Source organism: Giraffa tippelskirchi, chromosome 2, assembly GCF_054371585.1.
Source record: "Giraffa tippelskirchi isolate mGirTip1 chromosome 2, T2T-mGirTip1v1.2.pri, whole genome shotgun sequence".
NCBI lineage: Eukaryota > Metazoa > Chordata > Mammalia > Artiodactyla > Giraffidae > Giraffa > Giraffa tippelskirchi.
In genome coordinates, this window is record NC_137276.1 from 110508245 (window position 1) to 110530105 (window position 21861).

Genomic DNA, 21861 nt, shown 5'->3' on the forward strand with positions numbered 1-21861 from the left:
ATAAAAGACACTTACTCCTTGGAAGGAAAGTTATGACCAAACTAGACAGCATATTAAAAAGCAGAGACATTACTTTGCCAACAAAGGTCTGTCTAGTCAAGGCTATGGTTTTTCCAGTGGTCATGTATGGATGTGAGAGTTGGACTGTAAAGAAAGCTGAGTGCCGAAGAATTGATGCTTTTGAACTGTGGTGTTGGAGAAGACTCTTGAGAGTCCCTTGGACTGCAAGGAGATCCAACCAGTCCATCCTCAAGGAGATCAGTCCTGGGTGTTCATTGGAAGGACTGATGTTGAAGCTGAAATTCCAGTCCTTTGGCCACCTGATGCGAAGAGCTGACTCATCTGAAAAGACCCTGATGCTGGGGAAGATTAAGGGCAGGAGGAGAAGGGGACGACAGAGGAGGAGAGGGCTGGATAGCATCGCCGACTCGATGGACATGAGTTTGGGTAAACTTTGGGAGTTGTTGATGGACAGGGAGGCCTGGAGTGTTGCGGTTCATGGGGTCGTAAAGAGTCGGACACGACTGAGCGACTGAACTGAACTGATGCCCTCAAAGCTGCCCTCCGTCTGGGTCGCCCAACACTCGGGGTTGAGTGACATGCCTAATAGTGGAAGGTGCTGCCTCCAGAACCCAAGAGGCCTGGCAGGCCCGTGCTTCTGCCTCGGACAGGGACACAAGGCACAGCAACTTGTCCTTCACTTTGGGGACATCCGGACACCAGCCCCCACAACTGGCCTGAAGGGCAGCTCCCTGTATTTCACAGGGTTCCTCTCCCACCGCCAGGGCACACATGTCTTAAGGCCCCCTGCCCACTAGCCTCCTGGCCCATCCTGACCAGTGTGAGATGACCTCAGTGTGAGGGGCCTGTCCTGTCCTGTGGGGGATGTCCAGCATTAGGACAGAGGGGAGAGTTGCCACCGCCCTGAAGCCAAACCATAAATAAGCACTGTTGTGCCCCCACATGACTGCAAACTGTTTCTGAGCCTCTTTTGGTAATTGGGATGGAAAAGAATGTGATAACTGACCAACGGCCTCACTAACCCATGACAAGGGTGTTGCATCTGGCACAGCCTGGGGCCTGTCTGTTCCTCCCTCCACCTTCTACCAGTGTGGCTTCAGTGCTTCTTTTCTGCTCACTATGGGCCAGCACTTTCTCCAGGCCCCTATGAGTCATCCCAGAATTGAGTCTGTCCTGTGACCTGAAGACTTCTGGGAGATTAAATCCCACGTTCCATGACGGTACCTCTGAGTCCAGCTTTCCTGCTTCTCTAATCTTCTGTCCTGGCTTCTGGGTAGTATACGCGTGCTAAGTTGCTTCAGTCGTGTCCAACTCTTTGTGACTCTGTGGACTGTGGCCCACCAGGCTCCACCGTCCAAGGAATTTTCCAGGCAAGAATGCTGGAATGGGTTGCCATTTCCTTTTCCAGAGCCAGGGATCAACCCATGTCTCTTGCATCTCCTGTATTAGCAGGCGAGTTCTTTTACCACTAGTGTCACCTGGGAAGCCCTTCTGGGTCAAGGACCTGCAAATCCAGCTCAGGACTACAGTCAGCACCTGCAGGATCCCTCACCACTCCTCTGACACGTGGTGTCTTTCCTTCTGGCCAGGCCTGCATGTCCCCATCCAGGTTCACAGGGTAACAGTCTGCCAGTCCCCTAGGCCCTCCTCTCCACCCAGAGAGCCTGAGGCTCCCGCTATCCTAGCCACCCTTGCCCCTCCAGGCCGGTCCTTCACCTCTGGGTGGCGGGGACCCCAACGCAAGACACACATTGTGATCCATGGATCACAGAGCTGCGTGTCCCTGAGCGAGGAACAAGACCCCAGCCCGCCGGTTCTGAGCAAGGGGGTCTTAGGAAGGGGACGCCTGGCGGGAGGACTCTGTGGCCTCCCAGGGCCATTCCTCCGAGGGCCAAGTGGTGAGTAAGGCCCCCCAGGCCCGGTAGTAGACACTCCAGGTCGCCAGGAAATGGGGGAGTGAGCAGCAAGCAGGGAGGTGGGCAGGTGTCCAGTCGGAGCAGCATCCCAAGAAAAGGGAGGGGCCTGACTTAGCAGGGACCGCAGAGGGGCCTCTCTTCCGCACCCCTGCCCCTGGGGTCCCTTCCCGCCTCCCACCCGCACCCCTGTCCCGGTCGCCTCCCGGCCCCGCCCTGCCGCCATCCGCGTGACCGCAGCGCCGCCCGGTGGCCGCGATCGGGCCGCGGAGGGGCGGGGGCACGGAGCAGTGGCTCGGGGGGGGGGGCGGGGGCGGGGTCTGGTGGCGGTGCTTCCCGCCGCCCCTCCCTCTGCCCACTCGGCGCCGTCTCGCGCGGTCAGGACACGGAGCCTCTTCGCTCGGGACGAGTCCGACGAGGGCGCCCGAAGCGCGGTGAGGTAAGGCCCCCGGCAGCGCGGTGCCGTGCGACGCGGGGACGCGACGAGTTGAGTCTTGCCCGGGGGTCCGCCTCCGCCGCGGTGCTCCCCCTTGCACCGCTGGTCTCGCTTTGAGCCCCCGGGTCCGCTCTTGGGGCGCCTCGCGCGGGGACCCGTCCGGCTGCCCCCGTCTCTCCTGGGCAGAGCCGGGTCCCCGTTCGGGATGCCGTGCTGGGGCTCCAGGCGCCTGCCATCCACACCCGGTCCCCCATCTGCAGCCAGGCCCCTGACCGTTCCTGGGAGGGTCGGTCCTGTGTCTCGTGCCTAGGGACATCTCCAGAGTTTGAGGAGCCCAACTCACTCCCATGGGATGACCCCCCCAACACGAAACTGAGCACGGGGCGTCCAGGGGTGCTGGCCCTCCTCCTAGGCTCAGCTGAGAGGGAGCTGTTGTCCCTCCTCCCCAGAATGAGCTCCGAGGGGCCAGCTTCCCTGCAGTGGGCCTCAGGGGAGGAGAGGTCCCTGACATTCCGGTGGAGAGCAGAGGAAGGGGAGTCACAGTCACCCCACCTACCCAGGAGTCAGCAGGAGCCCAGCCTGCCCCATTCCTCTGAGGCTGTAGGTGTCCACTGGGCATCTGCCCCGGACCCAAGAGTCTGCTGAGGAAGACTGAGGGGAGCGCGCCGCGGGGCGGGGTGAGGGGGTGTTGCTGACTATGCTGGGCGGCTCCCCTGATGGGCTGGCCCCACACCCACCCCGGATCCTCAGGATCCTCCCCAGCAGAGCCTGGGACAGGGCCCAGCACCCACTGGGGTGGGGGCGGGGGGAGGTCTGCCGCTGGGAATACCTGCTGACACCGGTAAGGAGGATCAAAAACAGCAGGATGCCACCCCTGTGTGCCTGCCATCCTGCCCAGGGCCCCCAAACATCCTTCCCTGCACCTAGGGAGGAAGCTGACAGCTCCCACACCCCTAGGCCACGCAGCTGTCCCCAAGGAAAGGCTCTTCACTTGCAGATTGACACCCAAAAACAAGGAGGCTTGAGGTCCACAAATTTCCCTGGGTTGTTTCCAGTAAAGGAGCTCTAGCCTGGACGCCCTCTTACAGCAGGGTTTATTCCCTGCCTGCCTCTGTCTGCCTCACCAGAGCCAGGAGGCCTGATGGGTATTTGGGGCTCCCAGGAGGGAGGGAAGTGATCTCCCTCCTCCTGTAGCTTGGCAGCAGGAGGTGGGGTGGGGAGAAGGCCTGGGCCCCTGGGGCATAGGTGACTGGAGGGGCTAGATGCAAGGGGCAGAGATATGTCCATTCGGCCAGACGTGGGTCTCAATGGACCTCTGAAATACTCTGGCCACTGCAAAGCTGCCACCCTGGGCTGATGAAAGTGACCTAGGGGCAGGGCTGTGAAGACCGCAGCAGGTTGGGGGCAGTTGTTGGGCCCATCCAAGGTGGAAGCCACAGGAAAGGCAACATATAGGAGACCAGGCTCTGGCCACTGGGTCACCTGGTCAGGCAGGGCACATCCACACCCAGTGGACTCTGCATCACCAGCCAGCACGGGTGGCTCTGTTGTGCAATGGACCCGCCTGAGGTCCCTCAGGTCAGTCGAGCTCCCTGGAATGGGCCAGTGCCTGGGAGAAGGAGCAGGACCCAGGGGTCTTCCCAAGCCTCAGCAGAGGGTGTGGGTGGAGCCTGCCCTCCTTTCCATCGCTGTTTTCTCATCTGTAGCACAGGGTCTCCAGGTACAGAGCAGAGGGAGACCATGTTTGCTGCCATGAATGCTTTATGATACCTGGAAAACTTGGCTCTCATGATTATTTTAAGAAAAACCCAAATAGTTTGATTCTTTTATTTTAAACCCCACTCCATGTTCCACTGGATTGGTCCCTCCTGTGACTCCTTTCAAACATTTGTGCAGAGCCGGGGGACCCTGGTGTGGGGCACATCTGCAGAGAAGCAGGACTCATGGGATTCTGCTCACTGAACAGGACCTGGAGGCCAGCCCCTACCCTGAGCATGCGTTGGGGTTGGGCCAGATCGCAAAGCAACAGTGCAGTTAATGTAAATGGAATTGCTTTCTTAATTTACCTTTTGTGTTGTTCATTGTTGGTGTATAGAAACGCAAATGATTTTTGTGTGTTGACTTTGTATCCTGCTACTTAGATTAAGTCATTTATGTAACAGTTTCTTTCTGTGGACTCTTCATGATTTTGTACATGGAAGATCATATCATCTGTGAACAGAGATAATTTTACGTCTACCTTTTATTTCTCTTTCTTGCCTAATTGTTCTGACTAGGACTTCCAATACTGTGTTGAATAGAAGTGGTAAAAATGGGCATCTTGTTTTCTTCCTGACCTTAGAAAAACTTCTAGTCTCTCAGATTGAGTTTGATATTTGCTGTGGGATTTTCATAAATGGCTTTTATTGTACTGAGATTGTTTCCATCTAGTCCTACTTTGTTGAGTTTTTGAATCATGAAAGGACATTGAATTTGATCAAAAGATTTTTCTGCATCAGTTGAGATTATCATGTGGGTTTTTCCTTCATTCTGTTAATGTGGTGTGTTACATTAATTGATTTTCATATGTTGAACCATCTTTGCATTCTGGGAATAAATCCCACTTGATCATGATGTTTAACCCTTTTTCTACCCTGTTGAATTCTGTTTCCTAATATTTTGTTGAGGATTTTAGGCTGTAGTTTTCTTTCCTTGTAGTGTCTATCTGGTTTTGGTATCAGGGGTAATATTGTTCAGTTGCTAAGTCGTGTCCAGCTCTTTGTGACCCCTTGGACTGCAGCACACCAGGCTTCCTTGTCCTTCACTGTCTCCCAGAGTTTGCTCATATTCATGTTCTATGAGTCAATGATGCCATCTGTAATGCTGACTTCATAGAATGAGTTGGGAGGTATTACCTCTTCAATTTTTTTTGGAAAAGTTTGAGAAATATTGATATTAGTTCCACTTTAAATGCTTCATAGAATGCACCAATAAAGCCATCAGGTCCAGGGCTTTTCTTTGTCAGATTTTCAATTACTGATTCAAACTCCTTACTAATAATACTCAGGTTTTTCTTCATGATTTTCTCTTTATAGGTTTTGTGTTTCTAGGAATTTGTCCATTTCATCTATGTTATCTAATTTGTTGATTATAGTACTCTCTTATAATTCTTCTTATTTCTGTAGAATAAGTAGTAATTTCCCACTTTCATTTATGATTTTAGTGATTTGAGTATTCTCTCTTTTTCTTTCAGTCTATCCAGCTAAAGGTTTGTCAGTGTTGTTGAACTTTTTGAAGAATCAACTTTTGGTTTCATTGATTTTTTCTATTTTTTTCTATTATCCATTTCATTTATCCCTGCTCTAATGTTTATTATTTCACTCCTTCTGCTAGATGTATGTTTAGTTTGTTTTTTCCTAGTTCCTTAAATTGTAAAGTTAGGTTATTGATTTGAGATCTTTCTTGTTTTATGTAAACATTTACAGCTGTGAATTCTTTCCTTCATACTGCCTTTCCTGTGTTTCATGTATTTGGTATGTCTTGTTTTCATTTTTATCAGTCTGTGAGTTTTCTAATTTCCCTTGTGATTATTCTTTAACCTTTTGGTCATTTAAGAGTGAGTTGTTTGATTCCCACAATTCTGTGAATTTTCTAGTTTTCCTTCTGTTATTGACTTATAAAGTCATCCCATTGTGATCAGAAAAGATACTTTTCATGATATTTTCTTTTTAAATCTATTGAGGCTTCCATTGTTGTTACACTTTTTCCTATCATTGGAAGCCTTACCCTCTCTGGTTGAGTTGACTTCCAGGGGATTTAAAAGACTGGCACTTCCCCTACCCCTTTATTTTTCTCTTTTTCTCCTTTTGAAAGTCAGACATTGAAGACTATAACATTGGAATTAGACAGGCACTGCACATATCTAGGGGAAAGTACAGGCTCAGGAAGGATATAAGAAGACCTTACCTTTAATCCTCGGGGCTTCCCAAGTCCCAAGAAGTCAAGAACCTGCCTGCCAATGCAGGAGACATAAGAGATGCAGGTTCGATCCCTGAGTCAGGAAGATCCCCTGGAGAAGGAAATGGCAACCCACTCCAGTATTCTTGCCTGGAGAATTCCATGGGCAGAGTAGCCTGGTGGGCTACAGTCCATGGGGTCACAAAAAGTCAGATACAACTGAAATGACGCACCTTTACTGTTCAGGCTGATCCTTGGCACAGAAACAGCCTACAATATAAATAAAACAAAAACAATCAAAAATAGCAAGCCCTAGGGAAGGAGAAGAATCTGATTTCCAGAGTTACCATATTAGATTCAAATGTCCAGTTTTTAACAAGAATCAAAAGGCAAGTAAATGAACAGGAAAATATGGCCCTTTCAATGAAAAAAATATAAACCAACCAAAACCATCCCTGAGAAAGACCTGATAGTGGATCTACTAGACAAAGACTTTAACACAACTATCTTAAAGATGCTCAAGGAGCTAAAGGAAGATGTGAAGAAAGTAAAAAATAATGTATTAATAAAATAGAAATATCAATAAATAGAAAACCTGGTAGAATAAAAAAAGATTTAATAGAGCTGAAGAGCACAATGATTTTATTTATTAGAGGGCTTCAAATGCCAATTTGAGCAAAGAAAGGATCAGTGAAGTTGAAGATAAGACAATGGAAATTATGAGTCTGAGGAGCAGAAAGAAAAAAATATTAGAGAAAAGTGAACAGAACCTAAAGGACCTGCATACAGTTTTGGGAGTCCCAGAAGGAAAAGAGAGAGAAAGGGACAGATGAAACACGTGAAGAAACTTCCCAAATTTGATGAATGACATGAATATAAACATCTAAGACAAATAAGAGACTCACACGTTACACATTATAATCAAACTGTCAAAAGACAAAAACAAAGAGAAAAATTTTATATCAGCAAGAAAGAAGTGGCTCATGATATCCAAAGGAACTTCAATAACATTACCAGAAGATGTCTCATCAGAAACTCTGGAAACCAGAGGCAGTGGATTGATATATTCAAAATGCTAAAAGAAAAAATTTGTCACCCCAAAATTCTATATCCAGCAAAACTGTCCCCCAAAATTGAGGGCAAACTTAAAAAATTCCCAGATAAACAAAAGCTGAAGGAGTTCACTACTAGATCTGCCCTATAAGAAATGCTCAAGAGAGTCCTGCAGGTGAAATGAAAGGACAATAGACAGTAACTTGAAGTCATATGAAGATATAAAGATCTCAGTAAAGGTAAATACATGAGCAATTTTGTAAAGCTATTATTATAACAATAATTATTATAACAATGGCATATAACTCACTTATTTTCTACGTGATTTGAGAGACTAATACATTTTTTAAAAAAACAATAATTAATCTAATGTATACTCAGGAGTGGAGTTGCTGGGTCATATGGTAGCTCTATCTTTAGTTCTTTTTAGAAGCCTCCATACTGTTTTCCACAGTGGATGCACCAACTGATTCCACAGTGGAATCCACCAATTCCCTTCAAAAGTACATGAGGGTTTCCTTTTCTTCACATCCTCATCAACAGTTGTTATTTGTATTCTCTCTGATGATAACCATTCTGACATGTGTGAGGTGATATCTTATTGTAATTTTGATTTGAAATTCCCTGATGATTAGCAGTATTGAGCATCTTTTCCTGTACCTGTTGGCCATCTGCCTTTCCTCTTTGGAAAAATATCTATTCAGTTTTCCTGCCCATTTTTTAATTGGGTTGTTTGTGTTTTTGATGTTGAGTTGTATGAGCTGTTTATATATGTTGGATAGTAACCCCTTATTTGGAGAAGGAAATGGCAACCCATTCCAGAATTCTTGCCTGGGAAATCCCATGGACAGAGGATCCTGGCAGGCTACAGTTCATGGCGTCGCAAAGAGTTGGACACGACTGAGTGACTAACACACACACACAACCCCTTATTGGTCATATCATTTGCAAATATGTTTTCTCATTCAGCAAGTTGTCTTTTCATTTTGTCAATGGTTTCCTCTGCTGTGCAAAAGCTTTAAGTGTAATTAGATTTCATTTGTTTAATTCTGATTTTATTTACTTTGTTCTTGGAGACAGAGGGAAAAAAAAGTATTGCTGTGATTTATGTCAAAGAGTGTTCTGCCCTTGTTTTCTTTGGGAGTTTTATGGTATCCAGTCTTCCATTTAGATTTTCAATCCATTTTGAGTTTATTTTTGTATATAGTGTTAGAAAATGTTCTTGATTTCCTCTTTTACATTTAGCTGTCCAGTTTTCCCAGCACCAATTATTGAAGAGAGTGTCTTTTCTTCATTGTATATTCTTGCCTCCTTTGTCATAGATTAATGACCATAAGTGCATGAGTTTATGCACTGGGCTCTCTATTCTTTCCTGTTGATCTATATGTCTGTTTTTGTGCCAGTTCTATATTGTTTTGATTACTGTAGCTTTGTGATATAGTCTGAAGTCAGGTACATGATTCCTCTAGCTCTGTTCTTCTTGAAACTAGTATTATTGTAACTTTAGTTTGTTACTCCATGTTTTGTTTTCTACATAATTTAAGGGACCAATGCATTAAAAATAATATTTGCTTGTGTTTTTGGAGCAGTTTTTTGTGTGTATGTTGTTGAACTTAAACTGGCTTCCCAGGTGGCACAGTGGTAAAGAATCTGCCTGATAGTGCAAGAGACACAAGAGACACAAGTTCTATCCCTCGGTGGGGAAGATCCCCTGGAGTAGGAAATGGCAACCCACTCCAATATTCTTGCCTGGAAAATTCCATTGATGGAGCAACCTGGAGGGCTACCGGTCTATGGGGTCGCAAAGAGTTGAACATGACTTGGGCAGGCAGCACAAAGTTAAACTGGCATAAACTCCAAGTATATTGTTATAATTTTATAATGTTAAGTTAATCCCATGGTAACCATAAAGTACCTAAAGAATATACACAAAAAGAAATGAGGAAGGGATGTAAATGTTTTACTACAACAATCAGCTACATAGAAAGGAAGACAGTAATGCAGAAAATGAGGAACAAAAAGCTATAAGGTATATAGAAAACAAATAGCAAAACTACAGAAGTAAGTCTCTCCTTATCAATAGTTACTTGAATTGTAAATGGGTTATACTGTCCAAGCAAAAGACAGATACTGACTGAATGGACTTTAAAAAACACCATCCAGCTAAATACTGTCTACAAAAGATTCACGTTAGATCCAAAGACACAAATAGGTTGAAAGTGAATGGATGGAAAATGCTATTCCATGCAAATAGGAACCAAAAGAGAGCAAGAGCAGCTATACCAACACCAGGTAAAGTGAACTTGAAATCAAAAAGAGTTATAAGAGACAAAGAAGGGCATTATATATTAATAAAAAGTTTAAGACAACAGAAAACAACATATTATAGTTGTAAGTTCAGTTCAGTCACTCAGTCGTGTCCCACTCTTTGCGACCCCATGAATCACAGCACACCAGGCCTCCCTGTCCATCACCAACTCCCGGAGTTTACCCAAACTCATGTCCATCGAGTTGGTGGTGCCATTCAGCCATCTCATCCTCTGTCATCCCCTTCTCCTCCTGCCCCCAATCCTTCCCAGCATCAGGGTCTTTTCCAATGAGTCAACTCTTCGCATGAGGTGACCAAAGTATTGGAATTTCAGCTTCAACATCAGTCCTTCCAAAACCCAGGACTGATCTCCTTTAGGATGGACTGGTTGGATCTCCTTGCAGTCCAAGGGACTCTCAAGAGTCTTCTCCAACACCACAGTTCAAAAGCATCAATTCTTCGGCACTCAGCTTTCTTCACCATCCAACTCTCACATCCATACATGACTACTGGAAAAACCATAGCCTTCACAAGACGGACCTTTGTTGGCAAAGTAATGTCTCTGCTTTTTAATATGCTATCTAGGTTGGTCATAACTTTCCTTCCACGGATCAAGTGTCTTTTAATTTCATAGCTGCAATCACCATCTGCAGTGATTTTGGAGCCCAGAAAAATAAAGTCTGACACTATTTCCCCATCTATTTCCCATGAAGTGATGGGACCAGATGCCATGATCTTAGTTTTCTGAATGTTAAGCCAACTTTTTCACTCTCCTCTTTCACTTTCATCAAGAGGCTTTTTAGTTCCTCTTCACTTTTTGCCATAAGGGTGGTGTCATCTGCATATCTGAGGTTATTGATATTTCTCCCGGCAGTCTTGATTCCAGCTTGTGCTTCTTCCAGCCCAGCGTTTCTCATGATGTACTCTGCATATAAATTGTAAATATATGTACAATAACAGGCCATCAAAATTTTTAAACCTTGAAAATGTTAAGTCTTGATCATGCATTGGGAAGATGGTTGCCTGGCTCTTGGTCTGTTTCCATTCTGCCCATGTTGCTTTGTTGTAATGAAGGTGATATGTGAGAGCCCAGTTATCAAGACTGTGGACTCAAAATCATGCTGCCTGGATTTGGAGCACCTCGGACAAGTTACCTATCTTGGTCTCAGTTTCCTCATCTATGAAATGGAGCTTATATTAGCACTAATATCCAAGGGCTGTTGTGAAGGTTAAAAGAAAATCTGCAGGGTACCACCTGGTGCAGAGTAATCATAGACATTTCATGCCACTTCATCTTTTCTATTTTCTTCCAAGACTTTTTAGTCCATGTTCTCCACACAGTTATTTGCTCCTCCTAGATTTTATTTGGGTGCCCTGCATGAGGTAGGATTACTTTTAGTCATATTGTGAGGCCTTTTCCCAGCCTTCTTTCACTGCTCTGAAAAACATCCATCTCGTCTTTTCAGTTTTCATGTGGTTTTATGCCACTGCTATGTGATCTTCTGGCCATTTCCAGCACCAAAACAACAAATACTTCATTACTGTGATTGTATCCTATTATTGCACTTGATAGCATAAATTTTATCAACCTCATTTGTTATTTTTCTCACCTACTCTTATTTATCCCTTCAGATGAATCTGGGATTTATTTTATCAACAAATAATGACAAAAAAGAAAATTTACTGGAAATTTTAGTCAAAATTATATTCAATTATAGATTTGGTTATAAATAACTGATATTCTGAAATAACTGATATTCTTAAGTATTGTGTCTCTCATCTAAAAACAAGGTTTTTCTCTCCAACTGTGTTCTTTGGAAATTTTTTGAGTTTTTTCCATAAGTCATGCACATCCTTAGGTTCTTGTTAAGTTTATTCCTTGGATTTATTTTGGTTTTCTTGCTAGTGTAAATAGTATTTTTTCCATTACCTTTTCTAATTGGTTGTTCCTGATAGAAGAAAACCTGTGGATTTTTGTATATTTTTCTTATCATTGCCTCATTGAAACCCCTTTCTCTCTCCCCTAAACTTTGTTCAGTTTATCTTATTGAGTTTTCTAGGTAGATAGTACCATCTTTAATAAGGAGTTCTCATCCCATCCTTTCCAAGATTTATACTTTGTTTCTTTTTACTGTCTTATTGCGTTGGCTTCTGACACAACAGTGAGTAATAGAGTTAGATCAACACTCTGTCTTTTTTAATTTTTGTACTCTAATGGTCATTCTTCAAGTGCAGGAGTTGTAAATCCAGAGTTAGTTCCATAGATGGGTCCACTAAAGTAATAAGGAATATGATTTCTGTATATGAATAGTCTGTGTATTTGTGTCAGGTGAAATTGTCCACATTCTTAAAGGAGTCTGTGACCCATGAAGACAAAAACATCTATTTTAGTTTTGTGTAAAATTTGATTGCTGTTTTTCAGTTGCTAACTTGTGTCTGACTCTGTGACCCACTGGAATGTAGCACACCAGGCTTCCCTGTCCTTCACTGTCTCTTGGAGTTTGCTCAAACTTACATCCATTGAGTTAGTGATGCCATTTAACCATCTCATCCTGTGTCGCCTGCTTCTCCTCCTGCCTTCAGTCTTTCCCAGCATCAGGGTCTTTTCCAGTGAGTCATCTCTTTGCATCAGGTGGCCAAAGTATTGGAGCTTCAGCATCAGTCCTTCCAATGGATATTCAGGGTTGATTTCCTTTAGGATTGACTGGTTTGATCTCCTTGCAGTCCTAGGGACTGTCAAGAATCTTCTCCAGCACCACAATTCAAAAGCATCAATTCTTCAATTCAGCCTTCTTTATGGTCCAACTCTCACATCTGTACATGACTACTAGAGAAACCGTATCTTTGACTAGATGGACCTTTATCAGCAAAGTGATGTCTCTACTTTTTAATACATTGTTTAGGTTTGTCATAACTTTTCTTGATTTGAAATTTATATCCTTTATAGTGTTAATCCAACTCCTAAATCTCTTATGAGGTTTTGCCTTGTCTGATTTTTTTTTTAATCATAAATGGATGTTTGGTGGCTTTAATAGAGCAGTTACATACATATCTTATTTTAGTGTACTTCACATTATTGCACCTTGCAGATATTTTGGTTTTTACAGATCAGCAGCTTGTGGCAAGCCTGCACTGAGTAAGTTTATCAGAGCCATTTCTTCAACTGTATTTGCTCACTTTGTGTCTCTGTCACATTTGGGGAATTCTTGAAATATTTCAGACTTTTTCATTATTACCTTGTTATGGTGATCTGTGATCAGCAGTCTTTGATATTACGAATAGAACTCTCTGAAGGCTCAGATGATCATTAGCATTTTTTAGCAATAAAATATTTTTAATTAAGCTATGTATATTGTTTTATAAGACATACACCATTTCACACAATAGACTACATTATAGTGTGAACAGAACTTTTCTATGCACTAGAAAACCGAAAAAATCCTAAACTCCCTTTATTATATTTGCTCTATTATGGTGGTCTGGAACCAAATCCACAATATATCTCTATTGTTTGCAGAAACTCCTTGCAGAATATTTTTTAGGGAGGGTGTGTAGGTGGCATAGATCTGAGCCCATTTACATCTGAGGCGCTTATCTGTTTTTTACTTTTTAATTGAAATATAGTTGATTCACAATATTGTGTTAATTTCTGCTGTATAGAAAAGTGATTCAGCTATACATGTCATATACTTTCTTTTTTGTATTCTTTTCCATCATGATTTATCTGAGGATATTGAATATACTTCCTTGTGCTATATAGCAAGTCCTTGCTTTTTTATCCTTTCTAAATGTAATAGTTTGCATATACTTAACCCAGACTCCCAGTCTATCCTCTCTTCCCCTTGGCAACCACACGTCTGTTCTCTCTGTCTGTGAGTCTGTTTCTGTTTGGTAGATAAGTTCATTTATGCTATATTTTAGATTTCACAAGTAAGTGATATCATATAGTATTTGTCTTTCTCTGTCTGACTTACTTCACTTAGTTTGATTATCTCTAGTTACATTCATGTTGCTGCAAATGACATAATTTTGTTCTTTTTTTGGCTGAGTAGCATTCCATTGTGTGTATTAAATACGTACCACATCTTCTTTATCCATTCATCTGTCAATGGACATTTAGGTTGTTTCCATGTCCTGGCTATTGTAAATAGTGGTGCTATGTACATATGGGTGCATGCATCTTTTTGAATTAGAGTTTTGTCTGGATATATGCCCAGAATTGGGATTGCTGGATCATATTGGAATTCTATTTTTAGTTTTCTGAGATGTATATTCTTGTATATGAAAGATAAGGTGGCTGGGGAGACATCCTTGGGTCATTTTATTTTCCTGTCAAAATTCTGAATTATTGTCTCATCTTCAGTCTACAATGTTGTAGAAGAAGAGTTTGATGCCTCTATTAGTGATTTATTGATATATAATAAAGTATTCAAAACAGTGATTTAAAACAATGTGCTAAGTCACTTCAGTCACGTCTGACTCTTTGCAACCCTATGGACTGTAGTCAGCCAGGCTCCTCTGTCCATGGGCTTCTCCAGGCAAGAATACTGGAGTGGGCTGCCATGCTCTCCTCCAGGGGAATCTTTCTGACCCAGGAATCTAACACACATCTCTTATGTCTCCTGCTTTGGCAGGTCAGTTCTTTACCACTAGCGCCACCTGAGCACTATCTCGTAATTTATTCAGGTTAGGCATTCAAGGGAGGCTTTGCTGGGTGGCTCCAGCTCAGGGTCCCTTGCAAGGTGCAGGCAGGATATTGGCTCTGCCACGGTCATCTGAAGTCTCGGCTGGTGTGGAGGCTCTGCCTCCAAGATGGCTCACTCACCGCCATCAGCTGGAGGCCTCATCGCCTCCCCTCGTGAGCTGCTGCAAAGGCTGCTTGCAAGTCTTGGTGTCCTGATAGCCGGCTTCCTCCTTAGCAAGCAGTTCAAGAGAGGACCAGGCAGAAGCCACCATGCCTTTTATGTCCTACGCGTGGAAGTCACACAACACACTCCACGTTATTCTGTTGGTCACAGTGGTCAGTGATAATTCAGGGCTGAGAGGACTCCAAGAGGGATACCTTGGAGGTTGCCTCTCATAGACCAAAGTGATTTTTCCCTTTGGGTATTTCTGTATTTTGTTGTTGCTTTTGTGTTTTTCCACTGGGTAGATACTTTTAGAAGTTTTCATTACATTTGAGAATAATATTTTCCACCAGTACACTTTATCATGTGGGCCTCTTTTTAATTATGTGTGTTAGTGCATGGTGTGTGTGGTGTATGATATGTGAGTGTGTGATGTGTGTGTGGTGTGTATAGTATATGTGGTGTGGAATGTGTTGTGATATGTATAATGTGTGTGTGGTGTATGATGTGTGTGGTATGATGTATGTGTGTGATGTGTGTGTGTGGTATGTATACTGTGTGTGTGTGGTGTGTGGATGATGTGTGGTGTATGATGTGTGTGTTTGTGGAATGTGTGTGGTGTGTGTGGTGTGGAGTGTGTGTGTGTGATATGTATAATGTGTGTGTGTTGTGTGTATGATGTGTGTGTGTGAGATGTCCATGTATGTGGTGTGTGTGGTGTGGAGTGTTTGTGTGTGTGTGAGATGTATAATGTGTGTGTGGCATGTGTATAATGTGTGTATAATGTGTGTGTGTGAGATGTTTGTGTGTGTGGTGTGTGTGGTGTGGAGTGTGTGTGTGATGTGTATAATATGTGTGGTGTGTGGTATGATGTGTGTATGTGATGTCTGTGTGTGTGGTGTGTGTAGTGTGGAGTGTGTGTGTGTGATGTGTATAATGTGTTTGTGGTATGTGTATGATGTGTGAGTGATGTGCATATGATGTCTGTGTGTGGTGTGTGTGATATGTATAATGTATGTGTGGTGTGTGATGTGTATAATGTGTGTGGTGTGTGGTATGATATGTGTATGATGTGTGAGTGTATGATGTGTATGTGGTGTGTGTATAATGTGTGTGCAGTATGTGTATGAGGTGTGTATGGTGTGTGGGTGTGATGTGTATAATGTATGTGTGGTGTGTGTATGTGTGAGTGAGTGATGTGTATAATGTGTGTGGTGTGTTTATGATGTATGTATAATGTGTAGTGTGTGTATGATGTGTGAGTATATGATGTGTGTGTGTGTGATATCTGTGTATGTGGTGTGTGGTGTGGAGTGTGTGTGTGATGTGTATAATGTGTGTGGTGTGTGTATGATGTGTGGTGTGTGGTGTGTGTGTGTGATATCTCTGTGTGTGGTGTGTGTGGTGTGGAGTGTGTGTGTGATGTGTATAATGTGTGTGGTGTGTGTGTATGATATCTGTGTATGTGGTGTGTGTGGTGTGTGGTGTGTGTGTGTGTGATATCTGTGTATGTGGTGTGTGGTGTAGAGTGTGTGTGTGATGTGTATAATGTGTGTGGTATGTATGATGTGTGTGGTGTGTGTATGATGTGTGAGTATATGATGTGTGTGTGTGGTGTATGTGGTGTGTGTATGATGTGTGTGATGTGTATAATGTGTGTGGTGTGTGTACAATGTGTGTGGTGTGTGTATGGTGTGTGGTGTGTGATGCCTGTGCACATGGAGAACACTGCTGATCTGGGTGAGTCTCCCGTCGGCCCCCTCCTCCTTCACTTGTAGCACACAGGACATGGTGGGCCTCCTGGCGCCCTCTCTGGGGTCTCTCCTCCATGGGCCTCAGGGTGAGGGGTAGTGGAAGACAAAGCTTTGCCTACATCCCATGCTCAGCCCTCACTGGCCCCCTAAGGTCCAATGATGGCCATCACCAGTGGTTGGAGGCTTCAGGGTTCTTCAGAGCCCCTGGCCTGCGCCTCTCCCCACTTTCTCAGTCAACACAATCGAGTGTTACCCCCTGTCCTCCGTAAACTAGATTCCTCTGGGCCGGGAGTTCCCTTCCTCTGGACACTTCTCTCTGTCTGGGCACATCCATCACCTCCTGCAGGAAGCCCTCCTGGATTTCCTGATGCTCTCATGGGGCTTGCTTTAATCTCTACACCCAGGCTGCGCAGGGCAGGGAGGAACCGTGAACGTCCCACTCAGAATGGAGCCCAAAGCCTGCAGTCTCTGCTCCCACTCAGTGTTTGTGGCCCCCACCCAGGCAAGGGAACAAGGTGCACCCTGAGCTGAGGTGCTTCCTGACCTCCGTGTGTCCCCCCAGCATCATCTGGGGAGGGGGTCTGGGGGCCAGTGATGTGAGGGTGGGGCACAGTCTGCAGCGCCATTCTTCCCTTTTGCAGGATGTCGAGGCGCAAGGGTGCTGCCAAGATGCTTCGCAGCCCCTGCTCCGCCCTCCTTCTCTGGGGGCTCCTGGGGGCCGTCCATGCTCAGCAGCAAGAGGTCATCAGCCCCGGCCCCTCGGACAGGAATAGCTGCCCAGGTACGACCGGTGTGGGCGTGGTGGGGCGGAGCCGAGTAGCGCAGGGGTGGGGCGGGGCCTAGGGTGGAGGGGCGGGGCCGGACCGAGGGAGAGGCGGGCTGCGGGGAGGCCCAGCAGGCAGACCCCAGGACCACCGGCTCAGGCCCCGAGGTGACGCCTGTGCATCCCCAGAGAAGGCCGACTGCCCGATCCACGTGTACTTCGTGCTGGACACATCGGAGAGCATCACCATGCAGTCCCCCACCGACAGCCTGCTCTACCACATGCAGCAGTTCGTGCTGCAGTTCATCAGCCAACTGCAGGATGAGCTCTACTTGGACCAGGTGGCCCTGAGCTGGCGCTACGGCGGCCTGCACTTCTCCGATCTGGTAGAGGTGTTCAGCCCGCCGGGCAGCGACCGGGCTTCCTTCACCAAGAGCCTGCAGAGCATCAGCTCCTTCCGCCGGGGCACCTTCACCGACTGCATGCTGGCCAACATGACCCAGGAGGTCCGACGGCACGTGGGCAAGGGTGTGATCAACTTCGCGGTGGTCATCACCGACGGTCATGTGACCGGCAGCCCCTGCGGGGGCATCAAGCTGCAGGCGGAGCGGGCCCGTGAGGAGGGCATCCGGCTGTTCGCGGTGCCACCCAACCTGAAGCTGAATGAGCAGGGCCTGCGGGACATCGCCAACACACCGCACGAGCTCTACCGGAACAACTACGCGACCATGCGGCCGGACTCCACTGAGATCGACCAGGACACCATCAACCGCATCATCAAGGTCATGGTGAGTGGCGGGCTGGGGCAGGGCAGCAGGAGGCAGTCCACTGCTCCAAGTCTGTCTACCCGCTGTGAGTGAGGTGACTGAAGGGTGTGGGCCGGGGGTGGGGAGGGGTCTGCTGTCTGCTCTGACGTCCTGGGTCCCCACCCGGATGCGGAGACAGTGCCATCTCCAGTTCCCCACTCACCAGGGTTTCTCTCTGTGTCTTTTTCGCAGAAACATGAAGCCTATGGAGAGGTGAGAGTGTCTCCATCCCAGCCGGGGGCTGCCTGGGCCTCTGACTCAGAAGAGATGACCACCCCCCTTCCCACACTGCACTCCCAGGAGATAGGACAATAAGGGCTGAGGGAGCATGACCCTTCTGCTCCCTGTGGAGCCTGAGACTGGAGTCTGATTGAGGGGCTCGTGGCCAAAACCATGCTGTTTAAGCCCAGGAGATCAGCATTAGGGTCACCTGCAATCCCTGTGGATGAGGCTCGAGGTTGAAGGTTGACCCCGGGCTGACAGGCTCTGTCCACCTAAATCAGGCCAGGAGGAGAAGGCAGGTGGCCAGCTGTGTGCTCAGTGTGGGACCCTCGTCCCTGTGCTTCCCCAGCACCATCTCACAGCCCTGGCTCCTCCAAGCCTGCCCTTTCCCAGGACAGCTGCTCAAAACACAGAGATTTAACACGCAAGAACAGCGGAGACTGGCCAGCAGCAACTTAATCCTTCCTATTGCCAGTCATTGCTTAACCCAGCCTTGGTTTCCAAAACTTGACTAGAGCACTCATGTGGACCCCCAAACCTGCCCCTGGTGGGCACAGAGGCCTCCTGGACACCTCTCAAGTCTGTTCCATCACACAGCCCCATTCTCAGGATGGCCCAGCATCCAGGGGGCCCAGGCTACGACCCTCCCTCCCTCTTGGTACTTGTGACCCTGGCCTCACGCACTGCCCCTTGCTTCCAATTTCAGTGCTACAAGGTCAGCTGTCTGGAGATCCCTGGGCCCCCTGGCCCCAAGGGCTACCGCGGACAGAAGGTAAGATGCCCAGACCACCAGTGGGGTCGATGTCACACAAAAGCCCCTGACCTCTCCCCAACTCCATATCTTAGGGCCACTGCACCTTGGATGGACTCACCACTTCTCACCCTGGAGGATCTAAATTCAGTTTTTATCAACTTCCTTTCCTATGGCATTTTCAGAAAAGTAGGAATACTTATAAATTAAGATTTGCCCATAAAATACTCCTCTAAAGTAAACAAGCATGCCCATGTACATAAAGAAGCACGAGCTACATTACTGTTAGTAACATGATGAAAATTTATACAGGGCACCCATGCTTGTCATTTATTAAATAAGTGGTTTTTAAGAGGTCAGGTTGGCCCTGCATTTTCATAACAGCAGAGGTGTATAAAATGAAATTCTTCCAAAATTACTACCGGAGTATAAGAAATGCCAGTGATTCATGTCAGAAAGCTGCTTCTTTCCAAATTCAGGGGTGAGGTATCTAGGTGCTTGTCTGCCAGGTCACATGTTCCCACTGCCTCCCTGGTGACTCCAGTCCTAGATCCAGGGATGAATTTGCCACGAGAGGCAGCTTTGGCCACCCATGGCAGGGCTGTGACTCCGGTGCTTGGGGGGAGGGGACGTCTCTGGAAGCTGCTGCGGGGATCACTGTGGTTAGTGTGGGGGAGAAGGAACCCCAAACGGGGCACAGCTGTCCAGAAGCCTCTGCCCACCCACTGGTTCCTGTCTGTTGGTCTCCCTCTTCCTGGATGCCCAAGACCTTACTCCTCCCTCCTCTGACTGCCTCTCACTTCTGCCCATCTTTGCCCTGAAACTGGAAGCACCTTAGTAAGTAGATGCATTTACTTAATACAGTCCCACATTGTACAGTTAAACCTTGAATTCTGAGGAGCCGGCCTGTCTTGAGGTGTTACTTAGCTGCCCCCACAGGATCTGGAGGAACTGACATCGCAGCATGAGCTATGGGCAGGAACAGCCAGGTGCAGAATTGGAGTCCTGTAGATCTGTGTGGGCACCACCCCAGGGCCACTCCAGCCCCACCACAGGGCGGCTTCTCAGAGAGCTGACAATCAGAGCTCAAGGGAACAGGTCAGATAGGCCTGTTCTGACAGGGACCAGGACTCTAGGGGTCCTGAGGCGGCACTGTAATCGTCACTTGGCCACCCAACCCCAGGACCACAGTCTTACCACCTCCCAGGAGCTCCCCCGGCCCAATGCCTCCCTTATTCCTTTCTCTGTCATCTGCTTTCAGGGCGCCAAGGGCAACATGGGCGAGCCCGGAGAGCCGGGACAGAAGGGGCGACAGGTGAGTGCCCTCCCCACCCCAGCCCATCCGGAGGCCCCTGTCCCCATGGCTGGGGTTGCATCCACCACCTTCTGTTCTTCCACAGGGAGATCCAGGCATCGAAGGCCCCATTGGATTCCCTGGACCCAAAGTAAGTTGCTACTGACCCTGCCTGGGGGGCAGGGACATGGGGACAAGCCAAGGGCTTCCTGCCTCCAAGAGGGGCCAGCGACGGGGTCAGACTGTGCCCAGCGCAGCCCATCATCCCCGCCCCTGCCCCACGGAAGCGAAGTTCCTTGGTATTTCCAGTGTCGCATCATCCCTGGTGGCACCTCTCCACCAGAGCCTGCCGACACCACCCGCTTCTCCTCCCTGGACCTGGTGGGTGGGTCCCAGCACCCCACCCGCCCGTGGTAATGCTTCTTTTCTTTCCTTCTGACCTCAGGGTGTTCCTGGTTTCAAAGGCGAGAAGGTGAGATTCCACTCTGGGCATCTGACCTCACCCAGCCCAACCCCCTCAGCTGCATCCTTCAGCGAGCCCAGGGTCCTTGCTGGGGCACGAGACCCCACGTCATGCCGGTCGTGATCTCTGGGGCCTCCCTGGCCTCGTGTTTGGTCTGAGGCAGGCTCGGCCCGGAGGCAGTGGGGTCTCTGACGCGGGAGCTCAGCACTAACTGGCCTCTTTGCTCCTGCACAGGGCGAGTTTGGAGCCGAAGGGCGGAAGGTGAGCAGAGCGGCGGGCGAGGGCAGGGTGCCCACCTTCCCACTGCTCGGAAGGAAGGAAGGAAGTACCAGGGAGCTAACGGGGTCCCTCCTCCCCTCTCCTCCAGGGTGCCCCCGGCCTGGCAGGCAAGAACGGGACAGATGGGCAGAAGGTGAGTATACCGTCCCTGGGTGGGGCAGTGGTGCCCATGGAATGAGCATGATCCCTTTAAAACTCTCAGGTCCTTCAGGGGGTGGGCTTCTGGGCCCATCCGCCCACTGCCCACACCTGTGGCTTGGGCAGCCCCTAATCGTGCCTCCTCAGTGGACACAGGACAGACGGGGACCCTGCATGAGGGGCATGGACACTTGCTCCAGAAAAGCAGGTACTGGCCAGGCAGGAGGCTCCCAGCCTGGCCTGTGGACCTCACGTCTGGCCTGGCTGGGGGTTCACAGACCTACACGGGTGCACACACACAAGTGTCACAGGAGACCATGCATGCACGCACACATGTGGAGGAGACACCACAGACCCTCACACTCCCGGCCACACCCCAGGGATGCCCTCCCACCTTCACAGAAGTGCCACCCTGATAGCCATTCACACAGGTGTCCCACAAGGGGTGCCCAGTGTGCCCGGACCTGGCACCTCTGACCCCTGTCATCAGGGCTTGTGTCCCCAAGTCCGGCCCTGACGTGTCTTCTGCTCCCCTCTTCTCCTTCAGGGCAAGCTGGGGCGCATCGGACCTCCTGGCTGCAAGGGAGACCCCGGGGATCGGGTGAGTGCAGTCTGGTGGCTCTGGGAGATGCTGGGCACCAGGCGGGGGTCAGTCCACCAGCTGTAGCGGGAAGTCAGGTGGCAGGGGCCATAGCTGGGCTCCTCCCCAACCACCTGTCCTGGACCCCCACCAGGGTTCAGCCGGGGTTGGGGTCACAACGTGACAAGTGACCTCGGGGTTCCTGAGTCAGATGGAGGGGAGCTGCTCTAGAGTCCCAAGGCATGCCCCCCCAGGTTGGCAGCTTGTCTGATCGGCCCACCCAGGCCCAAGGGGTCC

At 47.9% G+C, this 21861-nt stretch overlaps 1 protein-coding gene across 17 annotated transcripts in view; it reads left to right on the forward strand.

The window, feature by feature from the left end:
* The first annotated feature begins 2295 nt into the window (after nt 1-2295).
* The window catches only part of COL6A2 (collagen type VI alpha 2 chain), a 32255-nt gene continuing 12689 nt past the window's right edge, over nt 2296-21861 (forward strand). For 4 of the 17 annotated variants that reach the window (XM_081570204.1, XM_081570193.1, XM_081570203.1 and 1 more), the window contains exons 1-11: nt 2296-2373; nt 16910-17049; nt 17221-17819; nt 18030-18050; nt 18766-18831; nt 20072-20125; nt 20211-20255; nt 20550-20576; nt 20802-20828; nt 20935-20979; nt 21532-21585. In XM_081570204.1, the coding sequence (XP_081426330.1) occupies nt 16911-17049; nt 17221-17819; nt 18030-18050; nt 18766-18831; nt 20072-20125; nt 20211-20255; nt 20550-20576; nt 20802-20828; nt 20935-20979; nt 21532-21585 (1077 nt within the window). In that variant the 5' untranslated portion in view covers nt 2296-2373; nt 16910. Of the gene's footprint in view, nt 2374-16909; nt 17050-17220; nt 17842-18029; nt 18051-18765; nt 18832-20071; nt 20126-20210; nt 20309-20549; nt 20594-20772; nt 20856-20934; nt 20980-21531; nt 21586-21861 lie in introns of all 17 variants that reach the window. The other 13 variants (XM_081570201.1, XM_081570206.1, XM_081570198.1 and 10 more) reach the window with 7 other exon arrangements.